This window comes from Equus caballus, chromosome 11 (genome assembly GCF_041296265.1).
Source record: "Equus caballus isolate H_3958 breed thoroughbred chromosome 11, TB-T2T, whole genome shotgun sequence".
NCBI lineage: Eukaryota > Metazoa > Chordata > Mammalia > Perissodactyla > Equidae > Equus > Equus caballus.
This window is the reverse complement of record NC_091694.1, coordinates 29,874,232-29,888,797: the sequence shown is the minus strand read 5'-3', so window position 1 is coordinate 29,888,797 and position 14,566 is coordinate 29,874,232. Positions and strand designations below refer to the sequence as shown.

Sequence of the window (14,566 nt, the reverse complement as noted above, 5' to 3'; positions counted from 1 at the left end):
GGGAAAAAAAAGAAAATCATGAAATAATCAGTATTCACATTAGGCTTTTAAGGTTCTTTTTATTTACAAAAAGCAATTCACTCATCTCTGTATTCTCAGGGTTCATTCATTTGCTTCCCTGTACACAAATAAATATCATGCTTGCCTTTTCATTCCCAAAAGTCTAAGAAGGAAAAGTACCACAGTAAGGAAGGGTGACTTTCCTTCTTTCTTATTGGGTCTATGGGTGAGGTAACTTAAGAAATTCATTCATCAAACAGTCATTGAGCATCAACTAAGTGTCAAACAGTATGATAGGTGCTGGGAATGTTAAGCTGAATGAGACAATATCACATGGTGAGGAGGGACAGCGGCTTCTCTAGGAAGATTCACGGCAGCATTTGTAACACAACAGCAACTATCAGCTTCTGGAGGCTGGTGTCTTAATTAAACTTGTAGACGAATATCCTTCTATTTCCCTCAAACTTTCTTTGAATGGATAAAAAAGTCAAAGAAATGGGGAGACAGAAACAAGCCCTCGCATGGGGAGCATGAATGTTGATTCAAAGTTCTACGAATGTAACTTGTGTCTTTTTCTCCAATAGAAGGGAATTCTTTATTCCAGGGAAAATTCTAGCCTTGCCACTGTGAAGGTTATTTTCTTAACTGAGAAGAGAGAGGCAAACGGCAGTAGTTCATGATATTAATTTTCTATTGCTGTGTAACATAGTACCACACACTTGGCAGCTTAAAATAACACATACTTGTTTTATTATCTCACAATTTCTATGGGTCAACAATCTGGGCAAAGCTTAGCTGAGTTCTCTGCTTAGGACTCATGTGAGTCTCATCCGAGGCTGTGGTCTCATCTGAGACTTGACTGGGGAAGGTTTGCTATTGCCAACAGAATTCAATACCTTGTGGTTATCAGACTGAAGGCTTCAGTTTCCCTGACTGTTGGCCCGAGGCTGCCCTCAGCTTCTTGCCAAGTGGGTCTCCCAACATAGCAGCTCACCTCTTTGAAGCCCAGAAGCAGTGAGAGACTCCAGCAAAATTGGTACTAAAATCTTATGCAATGTTGTCATATAGATCCTGTCACCTTTGCTGTGTTCTATCAGCTACAAGTAAATCACAGGTCCTGCACATACTTGAGGGGAGGGGATCACGCAAAGGAATGGACACCAGGAAGCAGGGATCACGGAGATCCCCCAAAGAGTCTGTCCACCACATTACTTAAGACTTTACCCCTGTATATTAATTTAATATACCAAATCTTCTTTCTCTTCATTAATGCTTCAAATATAGCTCTTCTCATCTTTAATCTTTTTAAAAACTTAAGTTAATCCTGGCTTTAATATTCCTGCCACTATTCTTAAGAGTTCTCGTTAGTTCTAGGCTGTTTCTTTGTCCAGCTTTTGTATAGTGTTTGAGGGTCTAAGCTCATCAAGGAGCTCTGTGAAGCTTCCCCTGACTTATTTGTATATCTCTACCTTGTCTTTCCTACTGAGACTGTAAGTAATTGTACATAGTAGAGTTCATCTTTTGGGATTTCTTACCCCACAAGCCACATTCCTATCCGTGGTCTCTAGACATGAGAACAAACCCATTTTACCCAACTCTAAAATAAAACAAAACAATATAAAAAAAGACAAAGCTGCTTTCATGGAATCTGTGGTATATGTCCAGATGTGTACATAATTAAACAATCACATCCTCTTTAGATTCTTTCGGTAGAACTACAATTCCAGCAGATGTTACAATAGGTGAAATGCTTCACTATTATAACAGCTTGGCACACACTAGTTAATGACCTACTTTCAGAAAGCAACATTCATATTCTTTTTCTGCCTGGGCCATTTGAGGTCCACTCTTGGAGATTTACTTTTCTTTCTTTCTTTCTTTATCTTTAATGCTGTTGATGGTGCATCACCCTCACTCCCATTCACGGCTTTCTGCACAGGAAACTGCCTGTAGTCTTACTCCCCTTCTATCAGATCTGTTGCTTTCAGAAAAGATGTGGCCATTCATGGAAATATGTTTTTTCAGAAAGTTGCAGCTTATGGTGCGTGCTACCCCACCTAGGGTCTATATGTATGAGAAAGAAGAGTTAATTCTGTTCTTCCTCCCCTCATGACAGAGCTTCAGCTGCTCACTTTCTACTACAGGGACAACCTCAACACTATCAGAGCTAGTCTCTCTTCTTAGTGTCTGATATATAGGTACTCAACAAATATTGGTGGAACGAATTGACTATTTGACATCTATTTGTACATACAAATGGGTATTTCTGTTTATTAGATTCAGGCATATGAATGGGTATTTATTTTTGTATAATAGATTCCTAGAAGTGAAACTGAAGGGTCAAAGAAAATGTACATTTTAGATTCCTAGAGACAAAGACAGACTCGCCAAAAGAGCTGAATTGAGGAACATCGATCAACAGTTTACGAGTGTGCTGCTTTCCTCACATATTTACTCACACGGTAGATTGAGAGTCACTGCTACGGCCCTCTGGTGAATAAAATGGTGCCTCATTATTTTTTAGGTTCACTCCTAAGTAAATGATATTAAAACATATATATGAAACATTTATATATATTAAATGTATTTGTTAAATAGATGCCAGTTAGACATAAATTTATTACTTTAAACTTTATAACCACGAAATAAATTTGAGTTGATGCTGAATTTCCTATCCAAATTTTAACTGCTACTTTAAAGAGTGAAATGTTACTTTGTAATTGTTTTCAGGGTTTTAGCACATGGCTTCTTACATGTTCTCAGTGGAGTAATTTAATAATGATAGATTATATAAATCTACATTAATAGAAATCTTTCACTGCCTCCCAAGGTTTCCAGCTCTCCAAAAAAAAAAAAAAAAGAGATGGGGAAGAGAATAGTTTATCATATCAGACTAGGTTGCAAGGACAAAATAATCCTTTTACATAATGAAAATGAATTATGAGGATTATTAACGATGATGATGATGATGATATATATTGAGTGTCTATCAGATATGAGCCACTTTATAAACATTATCTTTAATCAGCTGGCCACTTCAGATACACTACCTTTAATCTTTACAACAACCCTATGAGTGGGTGTTATCTCCATTTTCATAAATAAAGAAAATGAGACTCAGAGAGCTTACAGAACCCCCAAAGCACAAATCTATTATGTGGTAGAGCTGGAATTTGAACCCTGTAGCATATGGTCTTTTCACTATACTATTCTGCCTCTCTACAAGTAAAATATCTATATTTTTGAGAAAGATATCATTCAGGGTACAAACAACTAATTTTTATGTAAAAACTATAGGCAATTTTGCAATCGTTACTTCATTCTATCCTGTAACGTAATGAGCTACAACGCTCATTCTTTCCATTTTATAAATGGAGCAAAAGTGAGGTTGAGGAATTTACCTTAGGTTTAAAGATCTTGTCTAAGAAGCAGGTTTTCTCACCCCTAATGCTCTTTCTATCTACTCTGACTTTAACTTTCATTAGCTGTTGGGGGTTATTATAAAAGAATTGAAAAACACTAACAGCATTGTGTAGTTTGGGGCCTACATCATTTTTAATCTAATTGATAATGTTGGTTGGATAAGTTCATAAGGTCACAAATTTTTGAAAAATATTAAAGATTCAGTTCTTGGTTCCACATCCTCAATTTTAAGGTCTTTACCTAGGCACATTTATTATTCCTTCTTTATGCACAATTTTTTCTTTTTAAGATTGGCGCCTGAGCTAACATCTGTTGCCAATCTTCTTTTTGTTTTTCTTCTTCTTCTCCCCAAAGCCCCCCACTACATAGCTGTATATTCTAGTTGTACGTCCTTCTGGTTTTGCCATGTGAGACGCTGCCTCAGCATGGCTGGATGAGCAGTGCCACGTCCATGCCCAGGATCGGAATGGGTGAAACCCTGGGCTGAGGAAGTGGAGCCTGTGAACTTAACCACTCAGCCACGGGGCAGGCCTCTAGGTACTATTTTGTAAATGATTTCAAAGACAGCTTTTATTTCTTACTGTGAGGTTTCTAAGATGCTTACAAATTCTTTTACTTTTAAAAGACACTTTAAATTTGAGAAGCAACAAATGTTCACTCTAAAAAAAACCCCCAAACAATACAGAGGTTTTCAATTAAAAAACAGATACTCTCCCAATCTGACCTTCTAAGAAAACCAACATACCAATGAGTTAGGTATCCTTCTATACCTGCCTGAAAGCTATTAAAGCTGTTTGAACCAATGCAATCTGTTGCTTGATTCTGAATATTTGTAAGGCATGAAAATTAGTTAAGATGAGGTAAGGTTTCGCAATGATTCTAATTAAAATAATAAATGAACTCTAAAACATAATCTTATATGAAGTACTTTCATACTAATTCACTTAAACCTTGAAACAAACTATGAAGATTGTATCCCCACTTTAGAGACAGGAAGCCAAAACTCCAAAAGGTCATCATACATCAAATCTAAGATACCACTGAGTATAAGACACTCCACCATTTACAACATTTACAACAAATGAGGAAAAAACCTGCCAATTCGGTTGTGACATAATGACTTAAGTATACTCCTATGAGACTCCTGGGACTCAATATCAGAAGACCCGAATTAGGGTTCTGGCACTGTCCTTTCCAAGCATATGACTTAAATAAAGCATTTAAATTCTCTGAGCCTTGATCAATTCCTATCTTTTAAATTAGAAATAATGCCTATCTCACAGCATTGCTGTGAGGACATGATGTAAAATAGTACATTTAAACTGTAAAACTGATATAAATTTAAAACCTTCTATATCAATGGCATTATTATTTTTAAATAGATTATCTGTAATCATAATATTAATATTCTGTTGTTGAAGGCAGGAACTTCTGGACGTAAATTGCACTATTTTATCCTATTAAATAATTTGAAAGCTGTTACTGCGCACCACTGCTACTGCTGCTGTCTTTTCTGAGGTGACTTGTTAAGACTTTGTCCTCATATGAACTCCAGGGAACACCTATTCCATTAACCCAAAAAAATGCATTTGGTTTGGATGAGGACACCTTCAGGCCGTGAGGGAAAATATTTCTTTCCAGCATCATTTACATTTTGCTTGTCCAGTTATAGGATTGAAACATGAACTACACTTTAGACATTCTATTATTATAGTTAGCTCTAACTATGAAAGGAATCGGAGTTTCATTTTTTGGAAGACAGATAATTTACTCTGCTTTCTTGTCAATGCTTTCTATAAGTTTTGAAGCAGTCCTTGTATTTTTTCTGCCTTTGTGTGGGAAATCATTTTATGTTATAGGGTGTTCACCATGTTACTACTGAGGTATATAGGCTTTTACTTGATTAAATCTTAGATATTGTGCATTCTGCAATTCCCTCGACAACTATATTCCTGCCTTGTGGGAGAAATCAAGTCTTGCTTGTCTAGCCATGCCTTCATACCTTACGGCTACTGGTAGTGTATGTGATTAAGGCATATATCTGAAATATCTTCCTGGAAATGCTCTTCTATGAAAACGCATACCATGGGGGTAGATGTGGGATTCAGTCACACTAGATGTTTGTTTGTGTCTACTAAATACTGGAAACATGGGGGCCTCCTGACTTTCATGACTGACCAAGTGTATTATGTTTGCTTCCTATGTACTAATAGAGAATAGTAGATGGTTCCTAGATTTGGTATTATTAAATAATTTCAGTACTTTAATTCTCAGGAATTTTTTTAATGAAAAAGGCAAATACCTAGCAGTTAATTAATGTGCAGAAAGAGCAACAGAGACACATGAGGTAGCCTAAGATCCAAGATGACAACAGATAATCGCTTTGTGCTTCTGGACTTTCGGTTACTCATTGACCCAATACGCACACAAATATCAAGTTTAAACATTAATACCGAATTTCAGGTATTCCAAAAAGTTATTATACATACTGATGAATTACTCATCTCTTTTTTTAAAATTGAATATTTGTTCCTTGCTACTCCAAACCTAGCCCAAGCTACAAGTAGCTCCCATGTCAATCACTGTAATAGCCAACTAGTCTTCTGCTCTCTTCCCTCTTGCTTCTCTTACAATCCAGTTTCAAACAACTGCCTGAATAATCTTTTAAAATGTTGATCAGATGGTGTTAACTCCTCCTGCTTAAAACCATCAATGGCTCTAATGACACTCAAAATCCAAACTCCTTAGTACGGTGTTCAAAGCCCTATATGATCTGGCTCCTTTCGACGTCTCTACCCTTCTCTCATGCTACTCTCCTGCTTGCTCACATGTATCAGATACCCAGGCTTTTTTCTGTCCTTCAAATTTATGACAAGATTGTTCCCACCACAGGGCTTTTGTACTTGGCCTGAAAAGCTCTTCCCAAAGATTTTCTCCTGGCTAAATCTTGGCTCAAATGTCACCTCTTCAAAGAGGAGTAGCATTGCCGCTTACTCGCATCCCCTTATACATCATCTGGTTTTATTATATGCCTAACAGTTTGCACTGTTTGCAATTGTTCTTTACTTATTTGCTAACTTGTCTGTCCATCTCTACCCTTACAATTTACTTAAGCAGCTTGATAATAGGGCTTTGTTTACGCTGTTCTAACAGTGCCTAGGTCAGAGTCTGGCCCACTGCTGATACTCAATAAACAGTTCATGAAAGAACGAATAAAGCGAAAGGATTACCTTTTCTTAAGTGACGTATTTTTCCTTTCACTTTTTTTTTTGGAAATAAAACTGTACCAGGAAAGAAATTACTTATTTTTCTTGAAGCTAATAATAATTTGCCTATTTAAAAGAAAATTAAATAACCCAAGCACAGCTTCTTTTCTAGAAATCACTCAAGATTAAATTTGATATATTTTCTTAATGGAACATTACTTTCAATTTGCAACAATACAAGAGAATATGTGAGTTTACCACTTTCCTTGAATGGTAAGACACCACAAATATTTACAGTGGTTATTATCTGGCTTTGAATAATCAAGTCACTAGAGAACAGGTCCACCTCACAGAAACAGGTGGAATTGTGTCTCAAATGGCATCGGAATCACATAAGTTATTCCCTTATACTGGGAACAGCTTCCCCAGTTCCAGGGGAAGAAACACAGAAATAGAACGATTACCTTACGGGGAAGCAAACACCATAATGCCCATTGTAAACAGTATAGCTGACCTTCACCAAAGACGTATGGCTTTTCCTTTGATAAATTCATTTTAGTTAATAAAAATATGCCCTGGGAGACATAAGGAAAACAATGAAGAGAGTTTGAGACCTAGAATAAATACAATGAGAAGATGCTATCCAGTCCGAGTTTGGGATCTAAGAGAAAAATTATGAAGGCCTTCAAATGTCGCAGTGCTGCATTTCCCCTTTTTCTCAGAAAACCCTTCCCAACTGCCTAAAGAACTTCTAATTAGCTTCAGAATGTAAACACAAAAAACAGCTATTCCTGATACCCTAATTTCAAAAGTTAAAATATTGCCAGTTTCAGACAGGAACTTGTGAATTGAGCAGGAGACTCGAAAACACGAATATATGCAATCAGATAGTCACAACTTGGTAGAGGAAAAGTTCACCCTGATTTTCAATTGACTGAGTAAAAGTCACGTAATTATTCAACCAATTTGTAACAGTTGAACATTCACATTTCTGCTATCCTAAGAAATCCTGTGATGAAAATACTTATATATACATTTATATGCACATCTCTCTCAGTATTTTCTTTACAAAAATACCAACAGGTGGGATTACTGGCTTAAAATATATGACCATTAAACAGTTTTTTTAACTTTCAAAAAAACTTTTCAAATAGATATTTTAAAAGCTCTTGCTATATACTGCAAAATTGATTCCCAAGAATGTTGTGCCAAGTTATATTCCCACCTGTAGTGGATGAGAATATTTACTTTCAACTTTAATTAGTGGCAGGCCCAGATGGCTCCTAAATTTGAGGGATTTTTTTCTAATTCCTAATATATGGGTAACTCAAGAAAGTGTATTCTCTCCAGGAAGATCCCTGCTCCTTGCTTCCTTGGCTCAGGACTCATATGGGCCCTCGTGGGTACAGAAACCTTTATTCCAGCTGCCCATCTCAATCCCATGAAGCTCTGAAGTGTAAGACTCCACTTATCATTATAGTTTTATCCTGTTTTTGGTGCAGGAAGACGTTCCTTTCTTGGTTTTTATCTTTTGAACACACACACACAACTTTAAATGTCATTTATAAGAGTAGGAACAGAATGGGGAGGTTTGGGCACGAAATCATTCTACCATCTTGATCCCAAAGTCTATTCTGAATCTTGACAGCTATATTTTCTTGTTTTAATACTGTGGACTTCTTCATAATCATATATTTGCATGTTTATGTATATATTTGTTTATAAGAGCTTGAATGTAATGTGTGTGTGTACACACACAGACACACACACACATATATATATATAATATATATTTCTCTTTACAAAAGCTTGCATGTAGAGCACTCTCTCCTCAGAGTTGGATTTTGACTATTGAAAGCATGTGTGGAGCCCCTAGTTGCCCTGACATTCAACCCAGGTGTCGTGGACTACCCTCTCAAAGCTCAGGCTGGGGGCTGGCCAAAGTGCATTTGTGTTACAAGTATGAGGATGACGTAGCAGTATGCGCAGAGTGAGAAGCGAGCCAAGACCAGAGGTGGCTGTGTAGAGGCATGTGGCATTTGGTGCAGAAGCCACTGTGCCAGATTCCCTTTACATTTAAAGTTTCCTGTATGCCCCTTTGCATATTAGATCTAAAGTGTGTCTACACAGCCTAAGGGATGAAGCCCCACTTGGCCCTCTGCTTGACATAGAACCTGTGTGAACCCTGAGGATTTCAATAAATGCCATGGACTCACCAAGATAAAACATTAAAAAGAGTCCATCTCCTCTCCTAGCCAGTCTTCAACTTTATTCACTACCCCTTCCAATTAGAGTGCATTAAAGGTGCCCTCCTGCCAGGGTTCCCTCCAGTTAGTCCCACAACTGCTACTGTTGTTTAGCGGAGGGTGTAACAATTTGGCTCTTGGTGCTTTCCTTCCTTCTATGTGTCCTATCTGCCCTATATCAAAAAGTTCTGGGGATTTGCCTGTAACTGCTAGTACCTTTGAAGGTTTTTACCCTATTTTTATATTCATTTATCATTTCCATGAAAATCTTGAAGAAAAGTAGATGCCTGTGTTTATGCTGCCAATTTACCAGGAAGTCAGTAAGTTCTCTTTTTAATTAAAGACCTCGTATGGCATATCTGGCCAGCTACTGTTTTAGTATGCATTTTTCTTAAAAAGAACTGTCTCTTCCTGCTTTCGTCACAGAATTATTTTGTCAATCTAGGGTCAAACAAAGACTACGGTTGAAAACAAGTAGTTATTTCAAATAAAGATTACACCAAATCATTACAATATTGACCATGTAAATATTGATGAAGATCAGTATAAGCACCTCCAGGGGTTCCAATACAGATTGAAAAGTCGATTCTGTCTACATACTGTTTCACTGGAAGTAATGTGACACAACAGACTGAAGTTTCCTCGCAGTTCGCAATAAACAACTGAAAGATAAGATGCTGATTCATACTTTTAGCCACAGTTTCCTGTCATGATTTCATTCTAACTCAAAATCAATAATAACATTAAATATTATATATTAAGAAAAGCTCTCATCTATCATATTTTCAAAGGTATCTAAGTTCAAAGAAGCTTTAGACAATAATTATTTAATACTTACCATTGAGAGAACGTAAATTTAAATTAATTACTGTAAAGAATAATAACAACGTAGCACCAGCAGCAGCAGTAGCAGCAGTAACCTCCCTTTATGGAACATCTTGCACTACCAGGTGCTCTGTTAGGTACTTTACATGTATCTCATTGAATCCTCCAATCCTGCCACTTCACATATGATAATCTCCACTTTTCATATGGGGAAACAGGTCCAGAGGTTAAGTAATTTGCCCACTGAAGCTGGATGACTAATCGGGATGCTCTCTGGGGCACCTTTAGGCAACATCGGAGATTCTGAGAAGCCCTTCTCCATGGCTTCAAACTGCTCCTCCAGGCTGCCTCTCTGATTCACACACTTCTCCACTGCTAGATGTGTTCTGATGAGGGCTGGATGGCCGTGTCTGCAATGCTGCAAAAAGCATTCATGTTCCCTATGACTCTACATCAGGGGTTCTTAAGTTGGGGTTCATAAACACTCTGAAAAATGGATGCAAAATGTCTATAATTGCACATCTCTGGGAAAAGGGAGATTTCAATGGAGTCCATGAGCTAAAAAAAGGTTCAGAATTGTCTTCTAGATATTCCTCAGAGGCTAGCTTTAAACTATAAGACCCCAGAAATCTTCTTCTCATTTCTGAGGAAATCCCACAGTATAACATCCTAGAGTGTACTTACAGTAAGAAGAAAGCGGAGGCAATTACCCAAGTAAAAATTTCAAACTGTAACTTGAAACAACCAGAGAGCCATGGCAAAGGAAATGAGGTGGAGGATGCAGCTGAATTATCTACCTCACGGTCGTCATTTTCTGCTTTTCGTTACATAAAGAAACAGCTACTGCCTTTTTAAAGAGGAAGAAAAATGAGCTGAGTTTATCTGAATTATCAAACTTAAAAAGATATGTCATATAAAATTATAAAAGTACTGGGAAGATATGCCAACGTTAGCAATTATATTTCCAAATAAAAAGACAACATAGAAACTGTTTGCTAGTTTTAAACAGCAGAGTAGGTATAATCTTGCAACTGATAAAAAGTGCAGATGGAATTTTTCACTTTTCTTCCAAAGAAGTTCTGCTGAATTTCAAATATTTTCTTTGAATAATCATGTTTGACAAATATAAAGGTTAATGTTAGTATGGTAATTAAAATTAACGATGGCTATGTCCACCGGGCTATGTCTGTGCAGGTGTTTCCCTCCACTGCACCCACCCTAACTTCAAAAATCTGATATATAAAATTCTGAGCTTACACATAATACATGAGGAGTGATTATTTTCATCTCTCCTAAGACCCACAGAATTCCCTTACATAAAGAGTTCTTACAGGGCTTTTGAAATATAATTTGATTTTTAAAAATGTAATAGGTTATACAAAATTTAAAAAAAAATACACACTGCAGAAATTGAGCAGATACTATTGGAGGCATGGTTTCCAATCCTCTATAATATAGTTCTCAGTCAAAATTACCCCAGAGGGTCTTTGAATATGCCCTTCTAAAAAGCCAAGCCATTTATTACCTGGGACTTTACTCAAAACTTATTATTCTGATACTTAGTTAACATAGAATTTTATCTATATTATATTTATATATATTTGATATCTGGTCCCCAGCATAGGGAAGATTAAGAGTGGCAAACTAGAGGGATAGTGGAACGCTAAAGGCCAGCACAAAGACAGCCAGCAGACAGACTGACATCAAGGGAAGACAGAAAAATAAATAAAAAGGGAGTCCAAATCCACGAAGAGGCAAAAGCATCTGGGAGATAGCAGGAGAGAAGGACGGAAATGTCCAACCATTTAAGTTTTCCCCAAGGATTTCCCTGTCTATTGGGATGTTAGAAGTTACTCAGAGCATTCCTCTGCTTCTCTCTCTAGCCCAGTGCTGACTCTAGGGGTGTCCAGGGACAGATCATTCTGCTCCTTAAGAGAGGTACTCTTCTGGCCCTAGCTTAGGAGTAAAGGCCTGAGCCAGTAGCTCTGACGAGTAGGGAACTGGTTCAGCTATTCCTCAGCCCTTTAATTAATTATCCTGCTAACTGCCCGAGAGTCTGTTTCTAGTTTTCCCTGCTTGTGATCCTGGGGATTTTTCCACGGTTCTACTTAACTCACTGTTTCAGCAGTCTTGTCTTTCACCTTTATTGTGTTTTGGGGTCTTTGCTCAGCTGGGCTGTACCTTCAATCTTATTCCATCTGTTGTATATTATTCAAAAGTTCCTCAATGTTGACTCCACCCTTCCAGGTTTCCAGTGCTGTTGTGGATTTATTTTTATATTTATTCTTCCATTTCAAAGAGACTTTGGATGGAGGTAGAAGTAAAGATATGTCTTAACCAGCTATCTTCTGTTGGAAGCCATTTTGAGCACATTAAATAAAGCAAATATTCTTCCTTTATATTAACATTTCTATCCTTAGCTATCAATTTTCCTGTACGTAAACTAAACATTTAACAAAATAAAATTGTCAAACTTGAAATCTTCTTCCGCTAAATGAATTATTTTTTTAAAAAAGTGAAAAAATGCAGAAAACTTACAATCCATGTCAAGTAGGGCACGAACAGATTTAATAAGTTCCTTAGATTCAAGTGCCAGCATGGCTGGGATGTTCCGTCCATTCCTTCCCAAGGGCGTGAGGGAAGTCTGAGAAGCTAACAGAGCTCTTCTTTCACTATGAGAGCAATAAAATAAAGTGGAACTTACTACACAATAAAAAACATCTATCTTTGCTAAATCTGAATTCCTATTAGTTATAAATTTGTATCAACATATTTCTATTTCAGAATATTGTAATCTTATAGCCATAAATGAAGTAATTCACACAAAACAATATTTCTGTTTTCCATTCTTTATTATATAATAAATAGGCATACTTTAAAAATTAGGTTGATTTCACATACAAGGAAGAAGAAACAAAAGGATGGCCTACCTCCTACATTTGTTGGGCTTATTCTGTGAGTGCCCGTATTGTGCTAACATAATGTAGCCTTTTAGTTTTGTAAAAGTTCAACTTAAGCATTTAAACATAAATTTATTAAACGGACATTTACAATTCCTTCTAGTGATATGAAATATAAATTCAATATGTACATTTGCCTTTGAAATTATCTCTTAAGCGCTTCCATTTGTTGTCCTTAAGTGTAAAACAGCCTAGAGCATTTACATCACTTTTTAAAAATGCAAATATCACCTGAAGTGAATGCATTCTGACATAATTAAAAATGCAGGGTTTTACTGCAAAAAACCATCACGCTAAAACTTTTACTTGAAAAGAAATAATTTTATTTTATTTTACTTATTTATTTATTTTTAAGATTGGCACCTGGGCTAACAACTGTTGCCAATCTTTTTTTTTCCTGCTTTGTCTCCCCAACCTGCACCCCCCACCCCCGTACACAGTTGTATATCTTAGTTGCAGGTCCTTCTAGTTATGGGATGTGGGACGCTACCTCAACGTGGCCTGACAAGCGGTGCCATGTCCACGCCCAGGATCCAAACCCTGGGCTGCCGCAGCGGAGTGCGCAAACTTAACCACTCGGCCACGGAGCTGGCCCCGAAAAGAAATAATTTTAAATTGATGACAATACCATCATTACTTAGAACCATCTTCTTAACTCACAAGGAGAAACTAAAGCATCAATTCTCAAACTCAAATACAGAGCCTTTAATCTACGTTGAATGACCAAGGCCAATATCTATTATAGAAGATACACTATATGCAAAAAACTAAACCAAATTTTACTTGTGTTTACCTTTCCAATAGGTGGTGAAAAGCTGCTCATTTTTGCTTTTTAAAGTTTCCCTTTTCCATAAACCAGTTTAAGGCAAGGGCAGGCTCTGGGTTTTAAACAGTCATTTTTAACCTTCATTTTTAATACCAAACCTTTTGAATTATTATTCAAGGTCACAATGAGACCTTGGAGGGTGGGGGTGGGGGACACATCTAACCCACACAAGAGGAATCTGATTGCTGAGTATTTTAATATACTTACTGAAAATAATCACCATGGAAAATTCACATAATTATCTTACATCATAACAACATGGATAACAACAATGTCAGAGTTCTTCATTAGAAGAAATAAAGTATTACATTAAAATGAGTTTAAAAGTATACTACTATAGATATTCTTCTAAATTAAAAAACGCTATGTGGGAACCTAAAATATAATAAGAATACAATGAATCATCTTCATTTATTAAATTGCTGTTTTCATAGTAAAGGGTAGAGGTTTCCTGTATTTCTGCTAGCATACATTGCTAGAAATAAAAATACATTGCTAGTGGCAGCTATTAAAAGATGAGGAAAAAAACTACTTTGAAAATGTATAAATAGGAATCTTTCTTTTGTATATGTCTTTTATCATCTACCAAAGTGACCATAAGCTTGCAGTTTGAAATAAATAAATCTCGTTAATATGTCTGTAGCTCCTAGTAAGAAATTTTAAATCAGAAACAAACTGTGAATAAAAACAAAATCAAGGCGTATTCTCTAAATATATTTCTTTTATTTGTTTACTGAATCTTGAAAATAAAAGAAACACTAAATGAGCATGTTTTGCAAAATTCTGTTTGCCATAACAACTGATCTGCTGGGTTGAGACTGACCTTTAGCAATGAACCTGTGACTAGTATAGTAATTTTTATTCATGTACAGCATGCTTAAAGAATTTCCCGTTGACCTCATCTTTACAGAATTTCTGACAAAGACAAGATAGGTGATTCCTACCTCTATTTTAGAGTACCAGGTTACAATGACTGGTTAAACACCTCCAGGAATTTCTTTGATAGAGATGGGATCAAAAACAATGTGTCCTTGTATCTATTTCCACAAGACATTAAAGAATGGTATCCAAAAGTTATGT

At 36.5% G+C, this 14,566-nt stretch overlaps 1 protein-coding gene across 12 annotated transcripts in view; it reads right to left on the bottom strand.

Moving 5' to 3' along the window:
• Nucleotides 1-14,566, bottom strand: part of STXBP4 (syntaxin binding protein 4) — a 156,120-nt gene that overhangs the window by 50,209 nt on the left and 91,345 nt on the right. For 5 of the 12 annotated variants that reach the window (XR_011422993.1, XM_001503277.7, XM_070226350.1 and 2 more), the window contains one exon: nt 12,239-12,372. Coding sequence is in view for 8 of the 12 variants with exons in the window: in XM_001503277.7 (XP_001503327.5) it covers nt 12,239-12,372 (134 nt within the window). In the remaining 4 variants the exon portion in view is untranslated. Of the gene's footprint in view, nt 1-10,384; nt 10,548-11,817; nt 12,003-12,238; nt 12,373-14,566 lie in introns of those variants that run through there. The other 7 variants (XM_070226349.1, XM_070226352.1, XM_070226353.1 and 4 more) reach the window with 3 other exon arrangements.